The sequence below is a fragment of the Meleagris gallopavo genome, chromosome 30, assembly GCF_905368555.1.
Source record: "Meleagris gallopavo chromosome 30, MGAL_WU_HG_1.1, whole genome shotgun sequence".
In the NCBI taxonomy this organism is placed as follows: Eukaryota; Metazoa; Chordata; class Aves; order Galliformes; family Phasianidae; genus Meleagris; species Meleagris gallopavo.
In genome coordinates this window covers 3,444,746-3,469,061 of record NC_139433.1, presented here as the reverse complement: position 1 = coordinate 3,469,061, position 24,316 = coordinate 3,444,746, and the positions used below count along the sequence as shown (strand labels likewise).

The following is a 24,316-nucleotide window of genomic DNA, read 5'->3' as shown; positions in this document are numbered from 1 at the left end:
GAACAGAGGGACCTGGGGACGGGGCCGCAGTTTGGGGCGATGCCCCCACTCTGCCTTTTGCTGGGTGATCCCCTCCTACCCTGGGGGGTGCTGGGGGCCATGGGTGCAGCGAGTTGCTCACAGTCTCAGCTGACAGCGGCACACGTGGCCCAGGTCACAGCATGGGTGCCCACCGGCCGTGCCCATCCACAGCAGCGCCAGGGAGCGCTGGCACCCCAACCCTGACCGCATGAGCTCAGAGGAAGGGCCTTTTTCATCTTTTTTCCCCTTCCCTCCCAGCTGCATTCCCAAGTGCATCCAATTTTAGCAGCTTTGCAAAACAAGCCCTCAAGTTTCCCGGGTTGGAGCGGCGCGTGGCAGCGCGCGGCCGGCTCACGGGGAGGGCTGAGGGCTCCTTCCCGCTTCCCTGCTGACACGGGGCCAAACGCGGCGGAGCTGACGGCCCTGAATGCCAGGATCCGATTTCTGCTGTCTGCTGGCGCGAGGGGGAAAGCCCTCCTATATAGACCTGCGAGGCGGCCGCGCTCGCAGTCGCGGGTGGAGCGGTGCGTGGGCAGCAATGGAGCGGCTGCTGCTGGCCCTCCTGGCTCTCGCCGCCTTTCGCTGCACCGGGGCAGCAGGTAAGGAGACCTCAGCCTTTGTGGCAGCATCCCAGGGACACGGCTGGGAAAGTCCCTCCTGCTCCCCGTCGTGATGCGGCGCAGGGCTGAGGGTTGGGGGTGGTGTTGGGAAGGACGGCAGCCCCGGGGCTCGCCAGATGTTTGCCGGGGCCAGATGTCAGACAGCTGCTGAGAACGTCCCTCCTGCGAGCAGGATGTGTCGGCGATGCTTAGGGCTGTGCTGCCCCATCGGGGCGCTTCGTCCTCCCTGGGGGGGCTGGGGATGTGCCCCCTGCCAAGGACAGGACCTGGGGGAAAATCCACCCATCCAGCAGGACAAGGGGCTGCAGCCCCCGCTGCTTGGCTGCGCTCTGCCACTCGGCTCTGCCGTGTCCCCAGGGGATGGGGACAGGGATGGCATTGCAGCTGGCACAGGGATGCTCCCCACGGGGTACCCACCGTGTGCTCATGGTCCTGGGGGCCACGTCCTGTCTGGGGTGACAGCCACCCACGGGGCACACTTATCAGCTCACTGCAGACCTCCCCGGGCTGCTCTGGGTCCATCATTTCTCCTCTTTGGTGGTGGCCCCGCAGACATCCCCGCACAGCCCCGCACATCCCAGCTCCTCTCTGTGGATCCGTTTCTCCATCCCACTGCTCGGTGCCCATTGCATGGCTGAAATCCCAATTACTTCACCCAGCTCCTGCAAGAGGGGATGTCCTGAGCTGACCCCTTGTGGGGTGGACTCGGGCAGCGAATCCCCACCGTGCCACCCGCTTTCCTGCTCACCCAGCCCCAGGCTGCAGTGCTACAGCCCAATTTCCTGCTGTGTCTGCTCTGGTTGCTGGGGGCTGATCATACCGTGGCCTCAGTGAGGCAGCTCAACACCCTGCGTCATCCTGGGGCAGCATTTCCAGCATGTAGCCTCTGCTCCACTGCCACCAAGCCCTTCCCCATGCCCCCCACCTGCCTCGTGCCTGGAGAAGGATGTGATTTACAGCACAACATCGGTGTCTGTGGCTCAGTGACAGCCCTGGGGATGGGGTGAGCCAGTGTTGGGGACTCTCACTCTGTGCCCCCAGCAGAGTCACTGGAGAACGACTTGGAGCCCGGCAAGAGCGACGCACTGGGGAAGCCCTGGAAAGCTCCCAGCCCAGAGGAACTCGACCTGAACACAGCAGGTACGACCACAGAATCACAGAGCAGTCCCTCAGTCCCTGTGGGACACGACACCATGGGGATCCAGGGGACACCAAACCATTGGGGACAATGTGCCACTGGGGACACCACACCATGGGGGACCCACAGCCAGGGCAGTGCAGGGACACTTCTGCTTGTAGCACAAGAAGGGGCTGCTCAGTGCAGTGTCCCCCCCGTGCCACCCCACTCCCCCTGGGGACATCACGCTTTTCCATGGCACTGTCCCCTTGCAGAAGGGATGTGATGGCCACTCCCAAGCTCCCCGTGTCACAGCACCCGCTGCTTGTGTCTGCTCATCCTTCCCCTCGCAGCCCCCATTTGTCCCCACTGAGCCGTACCCGGGATGTCCCTGCCCCTTCCCCACCGCCGGTGGCACCCGAGGCCACATCGGTGCGCTCAGGGACGGGGATTGTGCGCTCATGGGGGGCTCCATACAGGCGGAGGGGCTGAATGGACGTCGTGGTTCAACATCGACCACCCCGGGGGGGACGGCGACTACGAGAGCCTGGATGCCATCCGCTTCTACTACCGCGGACGCGTCTGCGCGCGGCCGGTTGCCATCCAGGCGCGCACCACCGAGTGGGAGCTGCCCCAGGACGTGGGCGAGGTGGTGCATTTCAGCCCCAAGAAGGGTTTTCGGTGCGTCAACAAGGAGCAGCCGCAGGGCAAGACGTGCTCCAACTACCACATCCGCTTCCTCTGCCCGCTGGGTGAGTGCCGACCCCGGCCCCGACGGCACCTCGGGGGGGTCCGAGCCCATCGTCCTCGGACGGCACCGTCCCGAGGGAGAAGTGCTGGCGGGGAGTTGATCCCGGGGCGGAGGGTTCCCATGAACCTGCCCCACTCAGTCACCCCCTCTGCCCCCCCCTCTCCCCCCAGAGCACATCTACTGGTCTCACTGGTCCTCCTGGAGCCCCTGCTCGCGGAGCGCCTGCGGGAGCAGCGGGACCCAGAGCCGCCGGCGCCGCTGCGTCAACGCGCAGGTGGTGACCGCGCTGAAGGAACTCAAGTGCAGGGGCAAGGCGGTGGAGCGGCGGCCGTGCAGCACCGGGCCCTGCCCAGGTACGGAGCCCCCTCTCCCCACGCACGGATCCGACCCCACTCCCACGGCTCCACCTGCCGCCTCCTGTTCCTAAAGAGACGGAGGAGACGGCGGCGGAGCCAAGCGGCGGCCCTTCCCCGGCCGCAGGAATGTCGGCGCTGGGCTGCGGTCTCCCGTTCTGGCTCTGCTAGTGAAGGTTCTGCGCTCCCCTGCACCCCCCTCCCCCCCCCCCCGCCGGCTCCGAGCCCCACGCGGGGTCACGGGCCATCCTGCGGGGCCGCATCCGTGCAGCGGCCGCCCCGCGCCCACGCGGCACGCCCCGGGCGCAGTGCCCCCGCCCGCACATCGTCGGCTTAATGGCAATCGCAGAGGCTGCGCTTATAAAAATAGCTTGGCAGGGGCCGGGGGGCCGGGCTGGGGGTTGGGGGGCCGAGCCGGGGGCTGCACGGGGCACGGCAGCCGCACGGGGCCTCGTGGGGTGGGGACCCCGTCTTGCCTGCGTCTCCCATCCCCGTGCTGCGGGTGGGCAGTGCTGCTGCCCGACGCCTCGCCGTTTCCCCGCAGAGCCGATGTGGACGGAGTGGGGCGCGTGGGGTTCCTGTTCCCGCAGCTGCGGCAGCACCGGGACGCGTGTCCGCCGGCGGAGCTGCCAGAACGCCCGGAAGCTGCTGTGCGCCGGACACCCATCCGAGGTGCAGCAGTGTCCCCCCACGCCCTGCCCAGGTACCTGCCCTGGGGACGCGGAGATGCTGATCCCTGTCCCCCCCCCGGCTTGGCCCCGCTGGTGCCGGTGGCCGTGAGCTCTCAGCGCCGTGCCGTCCCGCAGCCTGCCCCGAGCACACCCTGCAGGGCGCTGTCGTCTCCGCCACTGGTGCAGCGCTGCCCGGTGCCCGTGTCTACCTGGAGGGACGCCCGTCGGCACTGCTGGCACGCAGTGACACGCGTGGGGCATTTCGTGTGACTGGGCTGTGTGTGAACATCGGTGCAAACGTCAGCGCCCACCGTGATGGTTTTGCTCCAGGACTGGCACCTGTTGTGTCCAACGGCACCGGACTGTTGGTGGCACACATCGTGCTGCAGAAGTTGGGTGAGCACTGCGCCCCGTGGATGTGCCATGGAGGGATGAGGGGAGCAGGGAGGGCTTCACAGCTGCACCCTCCGGTCCTTCCCCTGCAGAGAAGCCCTACATGGTGCTGCACCCCACGCCCAAGGTGCGGGTGGCCGGGCAGGAGGTGACCTTCTGCTGCAAAGCTTCGGGGACACCCGTGCCCAAGAAGTACTACTGGTGAGTGGGTGTGGACAGAGGGGACGGGGAGGACCCGCTGCATCCCCACTCACTGCATCCTTTCCCTGCAGGTACCACAACGGGACACTGCTGGACAGGACAGCACACCGGTACAGCAGCCGCCTGGTGCTGCGGGCGCTGAGACCGGAGCAGGCAGGCACCTATCACTGCAAGGCCAGCTCCGAGGCCGGAGCCATCCGATCTGCACCGGCACAGCTCACCGTGCTGGGTGAGCGGGGATGGGGTCTACGTGGGGCAGGAGCACAGTGCTGGGGGCACAGGATCTCTATGGAATAGGGACCCTTAACCACTCTCTGCCCTCTCCTCCAGCCCAGGGCCAGCAGAGCTGCAAAGCAGCACCAGAGCCCAGCCTGGTTGAGCTGCCCGCTGAGTGCCATCAGGATTCCGGCGGGTCCCGCTACTACGATGTGGGGCACTGCCCATCCACGCCATGTGCTGGCAGCCCAGCTGATGGGCAGCGGTGTGGGGCGGGCGCACGGCGCTGCTGCGGGGTGCGGCGCATGGAGATGCGGGAGATCCGCTGCCGTGGGTCCGTCCTCCCCATCAAGGTGGTGGCCAAGTGTGGCTGCGGGCCCTGCGCACAGCCCCGCGTCCTGGTGCAGGGACGGGTGACTGCAGCCGACACCGGAGAGCCGCTGCGCTTCGGGCAGATCTTCCTGGGGAAGAAGAAGATCGGCTTCACCGGTTTCCAGGGCTCCTTCACCATCGAGGTGCCGCCCGACACGCAGCGCCTGGTGGCACGCTTCGTGGACCGGCAGCAGCGCCTGGTGGATGCCGTCAAAGTGCTGCCCTTCGACAGGCGCGGCGGCGCGGTCTACCAGGAGGTGAAGATGATGAGGAAGAAGGAGGCGGTGGAGCTGGATGCCGGGCAGATCAATGCCATCCCGCTGGGTGAGGCGAGAGGCCAGGAGCCCATTGCTGAGCTCGTCATCCCCGCCGGAGCCTTCCTCCGCCCCTCCGGGGAGGTCTTCAAGGGCACCGTCAAAGCCAGCGTCACCTTCCTGGATCCCAGGGACGTGGCCACGGCGCGCGCCGCCTCCAGCGACCTCAGCTTTGCCAATGCTGATGGGGAGATCGTGCCCCTGCGCACCTACGGCATGTTTGCCGTGGACTTTCGGGATGGGGACTCGGGCACGGCGCTGCAGACGGGGCCGGTGGAGGTGCGGATGGACGCGGGGCAGATCTGGATGGCGGAGCACCTGCAGAAGATGAAGCTGTGGTCCCTGAACCCTGAGACTGGGCTGTGGGAGGAGGAGGGCGTCCTCCGCCCGACCAAGGAGCGGCGTGGGAGGAGGGAGGAGCGGACCTTCCTCGTGGGGAACATGGAGATCCGCGAGAGGCGGCTCTTCAACCTGGACGTGCCAGAGGACCGCCGTTGTTTCGTCAAGGTCAGGGCCTACAGCAACGAGAAGTTCAACCCCTATGAGCAGCTGGAGGGGGTGGTCATCAGCCTCATCAACCTGGAGCCCCAGCCCGGCTTCCCTGCCAACCCACGGGCTTGGGGCCGCTTCGACAGCGTGGTCACCGGCCCCAACGGCGCCTGCCTGCCCGCCTTCTGCGACGCCCGCCGCCCCGATGCCTACACGGCGTACATCACAGCCACGCTGGGCGGCGAGGAGCTCGAGGCCGTGCCCTCCAGCCCCAAGCTCAACCCCAACGCCGTTGGAGTGTCTCAGCCCTACCTGAACAAGTTGGGCTACCGCCGGCTGGACCACGATGACCCCGACATCAAGAAGACGGCCTTCCAGGTCAACGTGGCCAAACCCGACCCCAACAACATCGATGAGACCAACGGGCCCATCTACCCCTACCGCAGCCTCAGGGAGTGCGAGGAGGCGCCGGTCAGCGCCAACCACTTCCGCTTCTACCGGGTGGAGGTGGACAAGTACGAATACAACGTGGTGCCCTTCAAGGAGAGCGACCTCACCTCCTGGACCGGCGACTACCTGTCCTGGTGGCCCAACCCTCAGGAGTTCCGCGCCTGCTTCATCAAAGTGCGCATCGAAGGGCCGCAGGAGTACATGGTGCGCTCGCGCAACGAGGGCGGCAGCCATCCCCGCACATTGGGGCAGCTCTACGGGCTGCGCGACGCCCGCAGCGTGCGGGATGCCATGCGGGTGGGCAGCTCGGGAGCCTGCCTGGAGTTCAAGTGCAGCGGGATGCTGTACGATCAGAGCCTGGTGGATCGCACCTTGGTGTCCGTCATCCCGCAGGGCAGCTGCCGCCGCACGGCCGTCAATGGGCTCCTGCGGGACTACCTGGCGCGGCACCCTCCGGTGGCCGACAATAACAACACGGCCGCCTTCACCATGCTGGCGCCGGTCGACCCGCTGGGGCACAACTACGGCATCTACACGGTGACGGACCAGAACCCGCGCCTGGCCAAAGAGATCGCCATCGGCCGCTGCTTTGATGGCACGTCGGATGGTTTCTCGCGGGAGATGAAGTCGGACGCGGGCACGGCCGTCACCTTCACCTGCCAGGAGCGGCCGGCGGGACGCGAGAGCTTCTTCCAGCGCCTGCTGACATCGCCGGCCGAAGCGCTGGATGAGATCCGGCGTGAGATGGGTGCCGGGGAGCTGCGCCGGGCTCCCCCCGAAGTGCTGGACTTCGCCTCCGGCGTGCGCGCCCTGAGCCCCGCGCCCACCCCCCGCAGCCCCGGCAGCCGGAGGAGAATGGGCCGCGTCCGGGCGCAGCAGTGAGCGCCGCGACGCCGCATCCCGCTCCTCCCCCTTGCTTTTACCCGTGCTCATTTATAACGACCGACGGGAGTGGGATGGGGGGGACGCTGAGAGGCAACGGGACGCGTCCGGTGGGGATGGTCCCCCTGCCCAGGGATATTTTCCAAGGGGAAGGCAGGGAGATGCCCCCCGACCCCCGGTGCTGTCCCCTGCCCTCGCCCCCAGCCCCGCGCGGGGCAGCTCGTGGTGCTCCCCCCGGCCATAGGACGTGGCCCTCCGGGGGTTATTTAAAAATAAAGAGAAAATCCGCGGGGGTGAATGCAAACAGGGGAAAGGGATCGATGGGGATGGGGTCCCGTGCCATGGTGGGGGCCGAGGGCAGCCTCAGTGCCGGCTGGGCGCTGCAGCCGCTGGGGTGGGTGAGGAAATGTGGGGTTTCTTTTGGGGAAAAAAAAAGAACAACAAGGGTTTGGTTGAAAAGCCCTTTTCTCTCTCCTGCACCTGCCTGGGTGCGGGCAGCGTGCCGGGGGCACCGAGCTCAGCCCCAACAGTCCTCCCCCAGCACTGCGCTGCTCCTGCAGCCAGCCCAGACCCCCTACCCCGATGTTTGACCTCGGGCACGCGTTTCGCCCCAGATTCCATTTTCCCAAAAGAAACCAAAATCGCTTCTTCCGATCCCCCCCCCCCCCCCCCTCTCCCAGGACGGCTGGGCAGCGCACGGGGGCGAGGGCAGGACTGAAGGATTGTACATTATTTATTACAAAATATACGGTTGTGTTTACACCCGCGTGGCTGCTGGGATTCCTTGGGGGGGGGGGGGGTGCCCAGAGCTGGGGGGCAAAACGGAGAGCATGAACATCTCCAGCACCCCCCCCCCGAGATGGGCCGGGGGGGTCTCATCCCATCTCTATCCCGAAGTAGGGTTGGCCCCGCGGATCCCCGCACCATTGCAGCACGGCGGCTGCTGTTTGCCTTGGGTCGGCTGCAGGCTGCTGGCGGCCGCGCAGCGCGCGGGGGGGGGGGGGGGGGGGCCGACCGGCCCCACAGCCGGGGTACGTGGCAGCCCCGTTTCAGAGCACCCGGCCACGATGTGCCGGGGAACCGCTGGCACGGGGTCAGGCGGCGTGCAGGACGCGGCGGAGGGGGGGGAGCAGATCGTGCGGGTGTCCCCCAGCACGTGGATCCCTTGGCGGACAGCAGCCCCGCGCCCCCGCCCCGCCCGGGGGATGCTGTAATGGAACAGCTACGTCCGCGGGGCCAAAACATCCCCTCCTGCTCTCGGGACAATGTTTCCCTTTTAAAACACGCTTTGGCCGCACAGAAGCATTTTTTCCTCCTGCCGCTGGATGCTACCGCTGGCGAGATCAAAGAGGACGGGGCACCCGGGGGGACGTGGGGGGGGGGAGTTGCTTTGCCAAAACCACCCCTGGGCGCTTCGGCAGCCAAAACCCGGCCCCGCCGCTCCCCCCGGAGGGGAAATGCCGCGGACGCGTCGGATGCTGAGGGGGGAGCGCTCCGACACCGAGTTCCCCCGAAAAGCCGAGATGTGAACCCCATTCCCTGCACTGCCCACCTCGGGGGGATTTCAGCGCCACGTCCCCGCAGCCGGATGGGGGAGAGGGGGGACATCGGTGGGAGTTGCTGTTGTGGGATGGGGACGAAGTGCCAGCGGGTGGGATCGCTTTCCGCCGTCTGCTCGGCTCGGTCGGGGGCAGCCGCTGCCGCGGGGCTGAGGGAAAGCGTTCCCGCTGCGATTTCTGACGAAAGGGGATGAAAAATAGCAAGAGGAAGGCAGGCAGAAAAAGAGAAAAAAAAAAAAGATATTTGGACGGCTCGTGGCGATTCCATCAGCAGGTCCGAGCCTGCGCTGAAGGCTGCGGGATAACGTCCTCCTGCGAGCGGGGGCTGGGGGGGCTCCTGGGTGCTCCTCCACACCACCTGCGCTGCTCCATCCCCGCACCGCTCCCGAGCTCCTCCCGGCGCTGCGGATCGGGAAAGGGCTGCGGGGAGACGCTCGGGGCTTCCCCCCCACCGTCATAGAGGGCCGGGCACGGGAGGTCCGTGCTGGGTGTGCGGCCCAACCCCGCATTCCCGTGGGCTGGAATCCCGCCCGGTGTCAGGGCCGGGTTGGGGGCTGCGACCAAACCCTCCCGGGACCCCTTTGTGCCCTCACACCCATCCCGGCTGCACCCGCACCGCACCCTCTGCCCGCCCCGGGGGTACCAGAATAATCGTCCCCCCGCCCCTCCCGATGCGGTGTGGGGCAGAGCTCAGCTCAGGACCACCGCTGCAGCCTGGGGCCGTTCTGGGCCTCCTGAGCAGAAAGCACACAGCCAAACCCACCGGGGGGTGCCGGGGTTTGGGGGGGTGGGCACGCTGCATTCACTGATGGAGAGGGATGGGGAGCCTTGGGGGGGACTTCGCTGCAAAGCAATGGTTTTGGGGTCAGAAGTGCCCTATTTTGGGGAGGATGGGGATGGAGGTGATGTAGCACAGAGCTGTCCTCGTGGGTGCACCCATGGGTGCCCCCAGGCACGTCCCGGTGCTGGCAGTGAGCAGAGGTTGTGCTGAGCGGAGCCGTGGGCTGGAATGTGACTTGGGAAGCAGCTCTCTCGCTTCTGGGTTTGGTGTTTTTTTTCTTTTTTTTTTTTTCTTTTTTTTCCCCCCCCCCCTTTCTTTTAAATAATGGAAAATATAATGAGAGCGCCTAAACTGAAATAACAAAAGGCGGCGGCCAAAACTCCAGCCCGAAATAGGAGAGAAAGCCACGTTCCAGGCTGCGAGGGAACACAAAGGCAAGGGGTGAAAGCGGCAGGGAACAGCAGACGCTGCACGCTGCGCTCGGCCCCTCACCGCTCCCGGGGGGGCACAGCCCCTTGCGTCCCCCTCCCCCCCCCACACTGCACTTTTTGAGCCCAAATGTGTTCCACGCATCCCAGCAGCTCCTCTCCTTGTGGGAGAGGAGCCCTTATGGGGGTGATGCCCTTGGGGGCACAGAGGGCTCTCCCGCCTCGCAGCGCAGCATCCCGGGGGGGTGTCAATACGGGACATGGGAGGTGCCAGCTCCGTCCCCACCCATGGCAGCTCCTGCTGCAGAATTCCTGTCCGTCTGGCCAAGAGACGCGGCGTTGCCGGAGCAGGAGGAGGAAAACACGCGGTGAGCAGCGGGGAGAGCAGCCCTCGTGGCCCATCCCATAAAGCTGGGGCATGGCCGCAGCCCTCCGTGCCCCCCAGCACATCAATCCAAGGTTTGGGCGAAAAGCAGTGGGGATCGTGATCCAAAATGTGGCCATGAATGCAAGGTGAGAAAAGCTTGTATTGATCCCGACCCGAAACACATCCCCACCCCCAGCACCGCCCTTTGGGGCCGCATTCTGCCTGCAGACACTTTTCAGACCGGTGTGAGGCGTTACACCCCCATCTCCCACTGCTCCCTATGGGCCGCTGCTGGAAAACACATCCATCCCCATTCTTGGGCTATTTTTGAAACCTCTGGCCTTCGCTCACCTTCAGGATCCCATAAATAACAACGGCATCGCATTGAGGGCCCTTGTGCCGACAGCTCACGGCTCTGCCAGAGCCCTTCGCTCCTCCAGATGGCAGAAATCTGACTCAGAGCTCAAAGTTTGGTACATAGTTGTGTGTTTTTCATCTCAGTGCCACTTTTTTTTTCTTCTTCTTCTTTTTTTTTCTTTTTTTTCTCGGTTGTTTTGGTGTTTTTCTCAGATGAACCGGAGGCATAAAAACGTGAACTGAGGTTGCGGGAAGGAGGGGTTGGAGGCAGAGCATCCATAGGGCTGCTGGGTGCCAATGGAAGGGCACTGAGAGGTGACTCATGTCCCCAGCCCTATAGCCAGCACCCCGTGTGGAATCACGGTCCAACTGTTGGCCCCATCACCACCACGGCCATTAACCCACGTCCCAAAATCCCACATCCTTCCTCCCATATCCAGGATCTCACAGCCACCGCCTCACAATCCACATTGCACATCCCATAGCCCATATCCTCATACCCCACGTGGTTTATCTACACCCCACGTGGCACATCTCTCACTCTCTATCCCTCATCCCGTCCCCAATAACCCATGGCAGCATAAATGCCACAGCACAGCTTGAAGCAGTGATGGAGCACCTGGTGGGAAGGCAGGGCCAGCCCAGGGGAGCAATGCAATGCAATGCAATCCAGTGCACCTGAGTGACCAGAAAGGATGGAGCCAGGATCCACCTCTTCCCAGCCCTCATTTATGGGTTGGCTGAAGCCTTCGGAAGATAAGCAGCCTTTTTTCCTTTATTTCTGTGCTCAGGGCTGTTGCATCTGAGCAAGCCCTCACTTGGTGGGGTCTGGGACCTTGCTGCTTTGCTGCCATTTCTCTGCTTTCCATTGCACTACAGCATTACTGCCACATCCAACATCCCACAGTGCCCATCCTCACCCCATATCTAACGTCTCTCATCCTATAGCCCAGATCCAATTACCCAATATGCATACCTACATCCCACGTGGCAGATCCCATATCCAGCATCTCTTATCCCATACCCATATCCACTATCCAACCCTGAGCAGCCAATGCCTCAATTATCCCATATCTCAATTACCCCATGCCCTGATTACTCAGCTACCCTCAGCCCTACTACCCATCGCCCTATTGCAGCACACCCCATACCTCAAGTACCCCATATGGCTTTTTCAAACCCCAAACACTGCACATCAGATTTCTCCATATCCCTCTGTCCCCTTCCCCTGGGGAATGCTCTGCCCCACTCTCAGGGACTCCCTGCAGCCCCCAGCTCTGCCTCCCTCCCCAAGGACGTGGGGGTGGAACAGCCCCGCTCCCCCCCCGTTTCCCCAGACGGGGCACAGGTCAGCCCTATGGGATGAGCCAATGCCATCCAGACCTGCTGTCCTTGGGAAGGACACTGACCTCCCCCTCCTCCCCCACAGCCCCCCCTGCTGCTGCCCTTGAACCAATCACATGATTTCCTGGGAAAATACCATCATCTGAGAAACAAAACTAAGAGAATTTGGGTTCAGCTCACAGCTTTTCTGGGTGAGAACCCTCCCAGCCCATTGCAATGAGCAATGGCTGCACAGGACAGCATGTTGGACTACAGTGAGGACTGCCACCCTAAACCCAGGTGAGACTGGAAGGTCTATGGGCTTGTGGTTGTGCTGGTGGCTGTGGTGCTGCTGGCTGCAGCCCTGCCCTCCTATCTGTGCCTGGTGGCCACCAAACCAGAGCAAGAAACAGGGCTGGGGATGGGGACAGGGGGAGTGCCCGGTTTGGAGGGGCTGGCATGGCTGCTGGGGATGCAGCAGCAGCTGCGGGTGCAGGTGGCTGCATTGGAGCAAGCATTGGTTGCCACCAACCAGACTCTCACCACCATGGTGGATATCACCAACTCGTTGAGATGCTCAAGAAGTGGGATGACTGCAGGAGTCAACTGGTGAGTGTGGGGTGTGGAACCGGGACCCCTGGGTGTGGGGTTTGCTGAGCTGAGCTGAGTCCCTGTCCTCCCTGTGCTCAGGATACCATGCAGAAGTTCGTCGTGGAGTTGGGGCAGCAGATCTCCCAGCTGCAGCAGCATAAGGAGAAGCAGGAGGCTGTGGTCAAGCAACTGCAAGGTGAGCACTGGGGCACCATCCCTGACACATGGACACATTGGACCCTGCCCCCTTCCCCACCCCCCAGCACCACACTCCCCATCCCCTGGGTCACCCTGACCCCATCACCTCCTGCAGAGGACAACAGGGTGCTCCAGGAGGAGGGGGCACAGCAGAAGGAGCAATTGGATGAGGTGCAGAGGCACAGGTGAGATCTGTGCTCCACCACTGAGACCCCATCCCTGTGCTCTGTCACTGACTCCCGTTGTCCCCCAAGGAGCAGCTTCCAGGAGCAGATCCAGGAGCAGATCCACAGGCTGTCAGCACAGATCTGGGACATACGGAACAGCAGTTCCAGTGGGAGCACAGCGATGCCCTCTGGTTCAGCCATGGCCCTGAGCCTCCTCGTGACGCTTCTCACTGCAAAGTGGCTGCACTGAGCACAGCGACACGGACCCGGGTGGCCCCTGTCAGTGTGGGGCCACGGGGAAACCAGGAGGAGATGGTTTGCCAAGAGCTGGCCCAAAATGGGACAAGGCACGTTCAGGGAACAGCGGTGCCACACGGTTCGGTGGATCTAAACCAATTTCCAATAAAACTTCATGCAAATCCAAAGCGTTTTGCTGCTCCAGTGTCCTTTGGGGTGGCGGATGGCACAGCCCCGCAGCCTGGCTTCATCCAGGGGCTGAGCATCCTCCCACGCACAGCACAAACCACACCACCCTGGGCTGTGACCGGAGAGAAACCACCGCCTGGAGCAACCGAGCACATTGTGTGGCACTGTCCCACGTCCCCAGCATGGACCCTGCAGTGCCCAGAGCCACGCTGAAGGCAATGGGGCTGTGCACGCTGCTGGTGCTGCTGGTGGCGGCGGTGACAGCGGCGGTGGCGGTGCTGCTGTGGCGCTCAGAGGCGCTGGGGAAGCTGCGGGGCTGCCAGGAGCGGGCGGCCAACGAGAGCCGTGTGCTGGAACTGCGGGTGGCACAGCTGGAGATGGAGCTCGACCGACTGCAGCACGTGGCTGATGAGAGACAGAGGGAGGAGGATGCGCTGCGCCGGGAGCTCAGCCGAGTGCGCAAGGATGGAGAGAAGCTCAACTCCAGCCTGCGGTCCTGCCGGGTGCAGGCGGTAGGTGTGTGGGATCCCTGGGCATCGTTTCCCTGCTATGGGTTGTACACTTGGGGAGAGCGATGCTGGGCTGAGAAAGGGTCCCTGAGGATGCTCTGTCTCCAGGGTGGTTTGGTTGCTGGGGAGCCTCAGCCCCCACTGGGGTATGGAAAGCTGCTGTCCGGTTCCCTGTGCCCAGCTTGGGATGGCTATTCTTAGCAGTGCCCAAAGTGAGCTGCTCCACACACATGTAATTACCGCATCCCAAAGCAGCAGTGGAGGCTGCAGGCTGGTGTGGAGCTCCTCTCCTCGGGGGTATTTTTAGCAGCTGGGAAAGGGCTCGGCCCTGTGCTGCGGCCAGAGGAAGAGGGGGCCCACCTCTCCCCCCATCCGGCCGGACAATGGCCCAGAGGGGCTGGAAACGCTCCTGCGTTTGGGGCTGGCGCCGGCTGTGGGGTCCCAGTGGGATGTGCTGGTGTCCAGCAGGAGCGCCTGGCCCCTTGAGGAGCACATGGCTGGGCAGGGGGCTCTGCAGTGCCTCAGTGAGTTGCAAACCCTCCGTGTCTCCATGTGCATCCAAGACCAGGCACCAGCCGGCCCTTTAATGTGCGACTTTCCCCCAAACCCATGCCCCAAACCCTTGGAGAAAACTTCCCAGTGTGACAACGGGGCACAAAGCCACCAGGAGCACAGGGACGGCTCTGGGGACACCGGGGAGGATGACAGCGAGCCAGGGGCAGGCTGTGCCCCATCTCAATGCCACGGCGTCCCCAGGCCAGGCTGGAAGCCAACATCACAGCGCTGCAGGATGAGGCGCAGGGGCTGCGGCGTGACAGGGCTGAGCTGTCCCGCAGGAACACAGCACAGCAAGGTGCGTCTGTCCACCCAACCTCAAACCCCAAACCCACACGGATGTCACCTGGCCACGCACTCAGCTCGGGGTGTCCCTTTGCCCCGCAGAGGAGCTGGCTCAGGGTGCAGAGCGGGCGCTGGGGCTGCAGCAGAGGCTGGAGGAGATGGCGGAGCAGCGGAGAGCGCTGAGGGCACGCGGGGAGCGATGCGAGGAGCGGCAGCGGGAGCTCGAGGCCACGCTGTGAGGATCCCGGCCCCAGGGCACCCTCCATCCCCATCCCGTCCCTATCCATGTCCCTGACCCCGCTGTGCTCTGCCCGCAGGAAGGACCGTGCAGCTGAGCTGGATGCGCTGCGGCGGCGGTTGGGGCCCCGCACGGCACGGCGCAGGTGCTCCCCTTCCCGGTACATTGAGTGGGTGCTGCTCTGCCTTTCAGCCCTGTTCCTTTTGGCAGTGGGCACCCTGCGGTGGGGGCTCGGCTGGCACAGCATGGCTGCATGTGTCCCATCACATCCCTTTGTCCTGTGTCCCTGCGGGGTCTCACTCTGTGCTGTCCACTCCTTTTTGCAGGAAGAGCTGAAGCCCCATAGCACCCTCCTGTCCAGCCCTTCTTTGCCAGCATGGACACCACGCACAGGATGGCACCAGCCCTACAGCAGCAGAAACCAGGGCTGCCCATTGCTCCCAGTCCCACCAGCACTAAAACCAGCAGCAGTTCATCCCCTCTGAACTCAGCAGAGTCGGCACAGCACCAATGACCCTCCCCACATCCCCTCGTGTCCCCCCTCCCACAACACACTGAGCAGCTGCGGGTGCTGCCTGCTTGCTGGGACCAAATGATGGTGACCAGTCCTTGCTCTGAGGCCAGCCAGAGCCATTCGTTAACCATTAATTCTGTTCATCAACTGATTAAACAGGAATGGTGCTCCATGAAGTTCAACCCCCTTCTGCTCAACGTGCCCCGGTAATTTGGCCAGCTCAGTGCTTAGGGAGCACTGTGCAGGTTACCAACACTGGGCTCTGCGGGTCATGGGGCTGAGCCACTTGAGGGAGGGGGGGTGATGGGAGGGATGAGTGGCTGCCACTGATTCCCAGCTCTTCCCTGTTCCTTTGATCCACACGAAAGACAGTTTCCAGGAAAGTTGCTGCCGATTTTCCTGCCGCTGCCACAGCGGTATCCTGTGCAGAGGGCAGGGTGAGAGCAGGCATCCGGCCCCCCTGCCCCATAGGGGGGATCACCCCCACCTCCCCCACGGCATGGAGGGCACGGAGGGGCTGCAGAAAGGGGTTCACAGCCCCAAATCCAGCGGTGCCCCCCACCCAGCCGTGCGTTGGGATGGGCAGGACCCGTTCCTGTGGCCCAACCTCAAGGCAGCCCCAGCCCTTGGCACAGGAAGGATTAATTATAGCCGGAAAATATAGTCTGGAAAATGGGACAAAGAGGCAGAGAGTGTGTGTGGGAGGGGGCTGAGCCGGCGGGGGGGCGGGGTGGGGGTCCCGTGGGGATGCCTGAGCACCTCGATGGGTGCAGAGTGTTGCTGAGGATGGGCTGACCGTGGGGTGCCTCCCATTGGGTGAACGGTGCCGTCGGTGACACAGGGGGCTCTGGGACCAGAAGTGAGGTCGGGGTCCAGAAGAGCCCAGACAGTGCCCCCAGAGTGGGGCCGGGGGGAGCGGGGGGTGACTCACTGTTATTTGCAGCTCAGGAAGGAAATGTGGTAGCTGAGAATAGATGGGGGACCGACACCGTCCCCAGCGCTGCAGACACCGGCGGGCTCCAGGGAGTGTGAGGGCAGGAAGCAACGGGGTCAGCGCTGGCACCTCGCAGCCCCTGACCCCCCTCCTCTCTCCCCCCCCGGGCTGGGAATGCTGCAGTGTTGCTGGGGAAGGGCAGCATGAATCTGGGGGAATGGATCCTGAATGTCCCCTGAGCGGGCACTGTGCCCCCCCCCCAGGGCTCACCGCTCTGTGATGTCACCCAGAAGAGAGAAGAGGGAATGTGTATATTGATGTCCAGTAGTGGTTTATCAAAGATTCACCAGAAATAAGAGGGTGATTTGGCGAGATTTGGGATGGCAGTGAGCACGAGGCAGCGCTGGGGGCACAGCAGTGGAACCTGGTGGGGGTGGGGGTTGAGTCCCTTCAGTGGGGATCGTGGGGCACTCAGCCCAGCTCAGCCCCCCCATACTGCCCCTGCTCAGAGGGGTCTGGTGTGCTCCCCCCCTCCGGTGATATCCCCAGCAGGGGATAAGGATGGGAACACTGCAGAACCCATGGGTGCCCCCCCTAAGAGCTCCAGGTCCCAATGGTGACGTGAGCCCTGGGTGATGGGGGAGGGTGTCTCTCTCCATCACCCCCCGAATGCACCCACATTGCCCACTGCCCCCCAGGGCTGCACGAAACCCATTCCCTTGCGTGCCGGGCAATGCTGAGAGGGGGTCCCAGGGGAGATATGATCCCCATCAGCACCAGGGAGGGGTGGGGGGGAACTACTGAGCTGTGCCCCCGTCCTAGATCAACGGGGAACAATGGCCCTGCAGCAAACAGAAGCTGCACCGTGATAACCCGGAGGCATCCGGAGAGGCAGGAAGGAGCTCAGCAAAAGGAAATATTAAATAGAGCAATATAAACACGGCTGGGGAGCCGGCTCCACCCCGACCCCATAGAAAGGGACAGCCCTGGGCTGCGGCGAGCAGAGCGCGGGCAGCATGGAGAAGAGCGGCTACGGCATGGCCAAGTTCGGGCTGGAGAGCAAACAGGTGATGCCCAAAAGGGACTGTGCGTTCTACATGCGCTACGTCTTCCTCTTCACCTCCCTCATCCAGTTCCTCATCATCCTGGGGTTGGTGCTCTTCATGGTGTATGGCAATGCACACGCCGGCACCGATAAGCACGTCCGGCTGCTGGATGGGCAGCTGCAGGAGCACTACCATAAAATCGTCAGCCTGAGCGGCCGGAATGCCAACCTGACACGCACCCTGAACGCCACGCTGAAGGCCAACCAAGGGCTGCAAGGGCAGCTGCAGAAGGTGCAGGGGCAGCTGGAGAAGTGCAACAGCAGCCAGGCCCCCAACAGCACCCCCAGGGTGAGAGCTGGGGGGAACCAACGGCCTGGAGCCCAAAGGGATGGGTGAGGGGTGTGGGGTGTGGACCCCCTGCTCAGAAACCCAGAGGGATGGGTGAGGATCCTCTGCCTGAGACCCCAAAGAGATGGGTGAGGGGTGTGGGGGGGTCCCTCCAACCCCTGGACACAGCCATCCCCGGGGGTCCCCACCTCTTTGGCTGTGCTGGAGGAGCTCCTGGTGCTGCCGTGAGATGATGGGGGTGGGGGCCACACCGACCTCATCCCCTTAATGCCCCCCTGCTTTTCCCTCAGCTGGAGGACATCGGCAGGACCATCTTCTTCCAAAAGACTAACTTGGAGAAGTGCTACATGGCCATCAACATCATCAACACCAGCTGCACCGGTAAGGGGGAACCCCAACCTTGGCATCCCCTTCCCAACACCTGAGGACCCACAGATCCCCCACTGCCCCCAAAGTCTGTGCATGGGGGTCCCCAGTAACCCTCAGGGAGCTCATACACAGCCTATCCCAGGGCTGGGCAGTGCCACGTGGGGAGGATCAGGGTGATGGGTGGGGGGTCCCACGGCACACCCCAACCTTCCACCCCACGCAGCCGATAAGGCGCAGCTGCAGCGGCAGCTGGAGACGGCGCTGCAGCAGAGGAAGGAGCTGGGACAGAGCTGCACCACAGCCGAAACAGATCTGGGTAAGGTCAAGCAGGATCAGGAACGCTGCCAGCAGGAGCTGAAAGCCACGGGTGCGCTCTGCGGCACCACCAAGGCGCAGCTGGAGCACCTGCAGGGCGAATGCGACACGCTGCGCTCCAACGTGCTGTACTACCTGCGCACCATGAGCATGAGCAACAAGAACTTCGGCTGCAGCCAGGTGGAGGATCAGCTGCGGCTGCTGATGCATCGGATCGAGGAGCTCTTCTCCAGGCGGCAGAAGCACGAGAGCGACTACGTGGGGAAGAGCGTCTGCGACTTGACGCTGCAGCAGTGCCACCTCAACTGCTCCCACGAGAAGCAGGAGCTGGGCAGGAGGCTGCAGGAGGCGAGGCAGCAGCTGCAGGGCAGCCAGGAGGAGCAGAGGAAGCTGCTGGCAGAGAAGGAGCGGCTCAGCAAGGAGCTGGGAGAGAAGAGCAAAGCCGCCACGCAAGCCAACTACTTCAGCGAGCAGCTCAACCTCTGCATGAGCTCCAAGGTGGGGAGCAGCTGGGCACGGGGAGTTTAAGCCACGGTTTTCCAGGGGCACTTCGGCAAACCGTACTTTGGCACGGGCACTTCCTTGCACGCACCTTTTTCAACCCCGTATCTCTGGAGATGTGCTCTTGCCCACAGCCTGTGGCACAGCCGCATGGTGCGCACGCTCCACGCCGTGCCACCCCTGTCCCTGTGCCACCCCCTGTCCCCGTGCCCTGTTGGTGCCAGCAGTGCTCGGTGCTGAGCCCACACCGCAGGGAAGGGCCAGGGGAAGCAGCACAGACGTGCACCCCTCTCCTTTCTGTAGGTGGGCACCTACTACACCGCCCCACGGGTGCCAGGCAGTGCTGTGGGCAGCGTGCGGCCAGGCCCCTTCCCCAGCACCTACGTGGATGCGCTGCAGAATCAGGGTGAGTCCATCCCCCGCAGGCAATGCCCCAACTGAGTGCCCCCCCGCTTGAACCCCGCTGCTCTCATCCTGCCAGATAAAATCAATACGGAGGAGATCCAGAAGATTGTGCAGAACGTGATGGAGCAGTACATGGCCATGATGAGGAACCCCAGGTGAGGGAGTGGGCACTGGAGACCCCCAGGAATGGGGGAGCAGACGCAGCTGACTGCGCCCTCCCCGCAGCGGGTAGCACGAGGAGAGCCGTGGTGAGGGGCTGGAGGACAGCAGGACGAGCCCGGAGCGGCGCTTCCCACAGCACGGATGGAAAACCCCAACCAGGAGTGAGCGAGGAACGAGTCCCACCCTACCCCCCCCTCCCCTTCCCCAAACCCCCAGCCCATGCCTACCCATTCCTCCCCCCCTGCTCGGTACCCACGTGTTTGTACATGGAGCTGCTGTGAATACAGCCCGTGCTGAGCACTGACACAAGTCATCGCGTGTGTGCCTCAATGCTGGACTGGGGGGCTGGGACGGGGGAAAAAGGCCATGGGGAGGTGTGGGGGGGACAGGAACATCCCGTCCTGCCGCAGAGGCAGCGAGGCTGAGGAAACAGACCAGGAAGAGGGGGGGGCTGTTCCCAGAAGGGGCCGAGCAGAAGCCAAGGATGTAAGGGACTCCCTCAGTACCAATGAGGGGGGTGGGGGGTGGGAATCAGGTCAAGATTCCCCCTGGGGCAGCTGCCATTTCCCCCCATCCTGCTGCCAAACCCAGAGCTTTCCACGCTGTGCAGTTGGGAAGTGAGCGTAAAGCTCTCAGCCAAAGCAGAGCCTCCCCCCCAAAAGCCCCGCAGTCCCCACCACCCCCGCCTTTGGCACGCAGGGGCCGAGGCGCAGTGATTTATGGCCACGCAGTGATTTATGGCCATACAGTGATTTATGGCCACGTGTTCCTCCCTTTCCTGTTTAAACAGCTTTTCCTGACACCCGGCACGCTGCAGCCCCAGTCCCGCAACACCTGCATGCCACCATCACCACATGGTGACACCGAGCACTCCTCAGGCCATTGCGGTGCCCCTCTCCCCCACCGGCACCCCTGGGTTCCTTTGGACGCCTCCCCCCCCCATCACTCATGAGACACGCAAAGCCACATGATGGGGCCGCCCCGATCCATGGTGGCACTGCTGGGAGCCCCATCTGGGGGTGGGAGAACAACCCCCATCCTTAGAGGGCACCCACTCTCCTGGGGCTGGGACCCCCACACCACCACTCTTGGGGCACCACGATGGGCCCCATGCCGTGCAATGGGGAGGGGATACCCAAGGACGAAGTACAGGATTTTCCATCACCAACACTCCAGCTCCGTGTGTATCCTCCTGGCCAGGAAGCACGGCCCTTCCCAGAGGGTTTTCCCACGGCTGGGACTCAGGATGCCCTCCCCCCAGGCACGGAGAGCAGCGCGCCCGGCACAGGGCTGCAGGCACAGGGCAAGGACGCAGACCAGCCCAAGGCACCACGGTTTAATACCTCCACGGACCCCCATCACTTGCCAATGCAGAAGTCCCTGAAGATGACATCGAGGATGTCCTCAGCACCCACGTGCCCGGTGATGCGCCCCAGGTGTCGCCGTGCCAGGCGCAGCTGCTCGGCTGCCATCCCCACGTCCTGCTGCTGCCTGTACAGCGCCAGGGCGGCCATGCAGCCCCCCAGCTGGGTGCTGTGCCGGCTCTGCGTCAGGCTGGGAGAGCCAGCGAGGGGGTCTCCGCACCTGGAAGGGTAGAGGGGAAGGACACAACACCCTGCAGCATCCACCCCCCCTCCCCCACCCCACCAAAAACCATCTGTGCATGGATAGGTCCGGTGCCATCCTGCGCCCCCCACCCCAGATCCGTGGCACTCACAGCTGTGCCAGCTGCTGCCCCAGCAGCTGTAGGAGGCTGTCGGTGCCTTCACCCGTCTTGCAGGACAGCAGGGTGGTGGGGGGCAGCGGGGGTCTGTGGGCGCAGGCATCGCATAGAGCCCTCGTGTGCCCCCCCAGCAGGTCGGCCTTGTTGAGAACCAGGATGCAGGGAGTGGTGGGGGGCACCAAGGAGCCCAGGGCAGCCCCCAGCTCAGCCGGCTCAGTAGGCACTGTGGTGGCATCCAACACGGCCAGCACCAGGTCTGCATGCTGCAGGCTGCAGGGACACGGCCCATGGAGACACATCCCATGGGGATACAGCCTGCTGTACCATCACCTGCTCAGCCCCCCTCTACTACCCCATCCTGCCCTCCCCCCCCCCCCAGCTCACCGGTCCCGAGCACGGCTGACTCCCTCCTGCTCGATGGGGTCGGTGGCATCACGCAGCCCCGCCGTGTCACTCAGCACCACGGGGTAACCACTGACATTCAGGGACACCTCCACCACGTCCCGCGTGGTCCCTGCCACTGGGGACACGATGGCAGCCGGGCGCTGGCCTGGGGACAGGGGGGACACGGGGCTCAGGGGGATGACACCAGAGACCCCCACCCTTACAGCATCGGGATGGGGAGGTGGCTCTGCCTTGGATGGGGGGCGGCCTCTCGGAGCCCCCCGCACCCCACTCACACAGCAGGTTGAGCAGACTGCTCTTGCCCACGTTGGGGGGTCCGGCGATGACGGCGCGGACCCCCGAGCGCAGCAGCTCCCCTCGGCGCCCATCCTGCAGGTGTGCAGCAATCTCCTGCTCCAGGGTCTGCACGGCTGCATCCACTGCAAGAACACAGAGGTGGGGGGGGGGAAAAACAGCAGGGTCAGGGCATTTCCCCCCACACAGCTGCACTGCAGCTACATGGGGTAAAGCATAATAGGGCAGCGTTGGACGCTGGAGCATTGCTGGAGCATCGCAGTGCCAGGAGAGCCAAGAGGGGCTGCAGCCAGCTGGGGTGATGACCAGACCCCCAGCTGGCACCCAGAACTTACACCAATCCCCCCGACCCCCCATCAGACCCCCATTGGGCACCTTGGGACAACACCTCTTCCTCCACGTTGTCATCTTCACTGAAGTCGATGTACGCTTCGATATGAGCGAGGGCCTGGGGTGCAGCATGGGGGTCAGCACAGACAGCTCACGTTTCCCCTGCATCCCCAGGGTCCCCCAGAGCCCGTACCTGGGTGAGGGTCTCACCCCACTGCTGGTACAGCCTCCCCAGCTCGCCCTCCATCTGCCTCAGTGCCTGCTGCCGCTGCGCCTCGGTCTCAGCATGGATGAGGTCCCGCAGCCCTTCAGCTGCCGTCAGGTCCAGCTTCCCCCGGTGGAAAGCACGGCGTGTGAACTCACCCGGCTCGGCAGGACGCAGCCCGGACAGACGCCCTGAGAGCAGCCATCAGCACCGAGAGGGATGGGTGTGGGCGAGGGGGGGGGACACCCATGGGGATGGGGGTGGGAAGGGCTCACCCAGCGCCCGCAGCACTCCGTTCACCACCGCCGGCCCGCCGTGCACGTGCAGCTCCATGCAGTCCTCCCCGGTGAAGCTTTGGGGTCCTGCGGAGCACGGGGAGCGCCTTCAATCCCACAGGGGCATGGGGGGGAGAGAGAGAGACCCCGAGCCCACGGCTACGTGGGGTCAGTGCAATGGGGCAGCGTTTTATGCTGGAGGATCGCTGGAGCTGTCTGTGCCAGGGGAGCCAAGAGGGGCTGCAGCCAGCTGGGATGACAGCCAGACCCCCACCTGGCACCCAGAACTTGCATCAATTCCCCTGACCCCCCTCCCCCCCACCAAACCCTACTGGGCACCGAGATCCCCCCCGTGGGCACCCAAAACCCACACCAGACCCCCAATCCACCCGATGAGCACCCAGACAGCCCCCCCCGGGTACCCAACAGCCCCTTCCAGGGTCCAAGAAGACCCCGCTGCACACCCAGACCCACATTACACAGAGCCCTCCATGGCACCCCCCATTGAGACCCTCAGAGGGGGCACAGCCCCCTCCCCACCCTCCCATACCCCCCCTTCTCTCCCCCAGCCCCCACCTGGGAACCAGACCACGAGGCCGCGGTCCAGCAGCTCTGAGGTGTGGGGGTCCCGGATGCGCCGCAGGGCCATAACGCGGGGGGGGGCAGCTCGGGGCTCCCGGTGAGGCTGCGTACGGCCCCCCCGCTGCCCGGCCCGCTGGTACGGATGACGGCCACCCCGCAGCGTCCATGTCCGGAGGAGACGGCGAAGATGGTGTCCCCCGGTGCCACCGAGCACAGGCGCTGCGCACACCTGGGGGGGGGAGGTGGGGGGTGGGGGCTCCACGTGGGGACAGACCCCAAAAAGGAGCACGGAGATGCAACGACCCCCAGCCCCATTCAACCAACAACGCTCCCCCGCGCACCCCGGGCCCAGCGCAAACCCCCTCCCCAGGCCCCCCCCCATCCCATACCCAGGAGCGGTGCCCCCCCCCCCCCGTGCACTCTGTGAACCCCCTCCCCATACAACACCCCATTCCCAGGGCTGCACCCCCTCCCCACGCTCCCTGCACCTCGATACCCCGCCCATCGCAGCAACCCCCCACCCAGAAAAGCCCCCTCCAAGAAGCACCCCCTCCCCCCCCCTCAAGGTGCCCCCCACCCCAAGCTGCCCCCACCTCCGGCCCGCCGCGCTCAGCGCCCTCCGCAGCGCCATGCCCGCGCCACGCCCCGCCCACCCCCTCCTCGCCCCGCCCACAGCCGCGCGCCGATTGGTTGTCTGAGGGAGAGAGGCGGGCTTTATGCCTCAGCCCTATTTCTGATTGGTTCGAGGCGGAGGGATGACGTCACGCCGCCTGAGGCTGTTGGGGCGCCGCTTCCGCCCTCACGCTGCCAGCTTTGGGGGGGGGAGGGGGGAAGCGGGGACATGGAGAGGAGACAAAGGCGGGGGGGGGGGGAGGATACAGGAGGATGAAAGAGGGATACAGGCCGGGATGTGGCAGGGATGGAGGAGAGATAAAGGAGGATGCAGGACACAGGGATGCGGGAGGGATGCAGGCAGAGATGCAGGAGGGAAGCAGTGGGATGCAGGAGGATGCAGGCAGGGGTGCAGGCAGGGATATGGGGAGGGGTGCAGGAGGGAGAGATGCAGGGATGATGCAGGGATGATGCAGAAAGGATGCAGAAGGATTCCCGGGGATTCTGAGCCCCATCAGTGCCTCCCCCCCCCCCGGTGCTCAGCCCCATTGGACGCACTGCACCTCCTTCCCCCCCCCATGACTCCCCAGCACCGCCCTGCTGGTCCTTAATGGGGACACAAACCCTGCAGAGGGTGGCTCCGACTGTGGGGGGGTTCAGGG

At 64.3% G+C, this 24,316-nt stretch overlaps 4 protein-coding genes across 4 annotated transcripts; 3 read left to right on the top strand and 1 right to left on the bottom strand.

Annotated features, from left to right (window-relative positions):
• The first annotated feature begins 501 nt into the window (after nt 1-501).
• On the top strand, nt 502-7,550 carry CILP2 (cartilage intermediate layer protein 2). Its single transcript, XM_085211828.1, has 9 exons — nt 502-620; nt 1,686-1,781; nt 2,238-2,510; nt 2,680-2,862; nt 3,407-3,565; nt 3,669-3,929; nt 4,019-4,127; nt 4,199-4,356; nt 4,458-7,550. The coding sequence occupies exons 1-9, from the start codon at nt 560-562 to the stop codon at nt 6,848-6,850; spliced, it is 3,693 nt and encodes a 1,230-aa protein (XP_085067954.1). The 5' UTR covers nt 502-559; the 3' UTR covers nt 6,851-7,550.
• A 4,269-nt stretch (nt 7,551-11,819) lies between these two features.
• Nucleotides 11,820-15,179, top strand: LOC104914702 (uncharacterized). The gene is made up of 9 exons (XM_010724995.4): nt 11,820-11,965; nt 12,201-12,274; nt 12,356-12,452; nt 12,570-12,639; nt 12,709-13,559; nt 14,313-14,409; nt 14,499-14,631; nt 14,714-14,794; nt 14,961-15,179. Exons 5-9 carry the CDS (start codon nt 13,230-13,232, stop codon nt 14,968-14,970), a joined length of 651 nt encoding a protein of 216 aa, XP_010723297.1. The 5' UTR covers nt 11,820-11,965; nt 12,201-12,274; nt 12,356-12,452; nt 12,570-12,639; nt 12,709-13,229; the 3' UTR covers nt 14,971-15,179.
• A 1,846-nt stretch (nt 15,180-17,025) lies between these two features.
• On the top strand, nt 17,026-19,537 carry PLVAP (plasmalemma vesicle associated protein). The gene is made up of 6 exons (XM_010724994.3): nt 17,026-17,476; nt 17,767-17,857; nt 18,069-18,658; nt 18,965-19,067; nt 19,143-19,221; nt 19,292-19,537. Exons 1-6 carry the CDS (start codon nt 17,099-17,101, stop codon nt 19,296-19,298), a joined length of 1,248 nt encoding a protein of 415 aa, XP_010723296.1. The 5' UTR covers nt 17,026-17,098; the 3' UTR covers nt 19,299-19,537.
• A 1,011-nt stretch (nt 19,538-20,548) lies between these two features.
• Nucleotides 20,549-23,724, bottom strand: GTPBP3 (GTP binding protein 3, mitochondrial). The gene is given in 10 exon segments (XM_085211726.1): nt 20,549-20,812; nt 20,946-21,221; nt 21,336-21,501; nt 21,632-21,775; nt 22,026-22,098; nt 22,174-22,376; nt 22,461-22,547; nt 23,037-23,114; nt 23,117-23,271; nt 23,636-23,724. Coding segments are annotated over 10 exon segments (1,446 nt in total). The 5' UTR covers nt 23,674-23,724; the 3' UTR covers nt 20,549-20,586.
• Nucleotides 23,725-24,316: the final 592 nt, after the last annotated feature.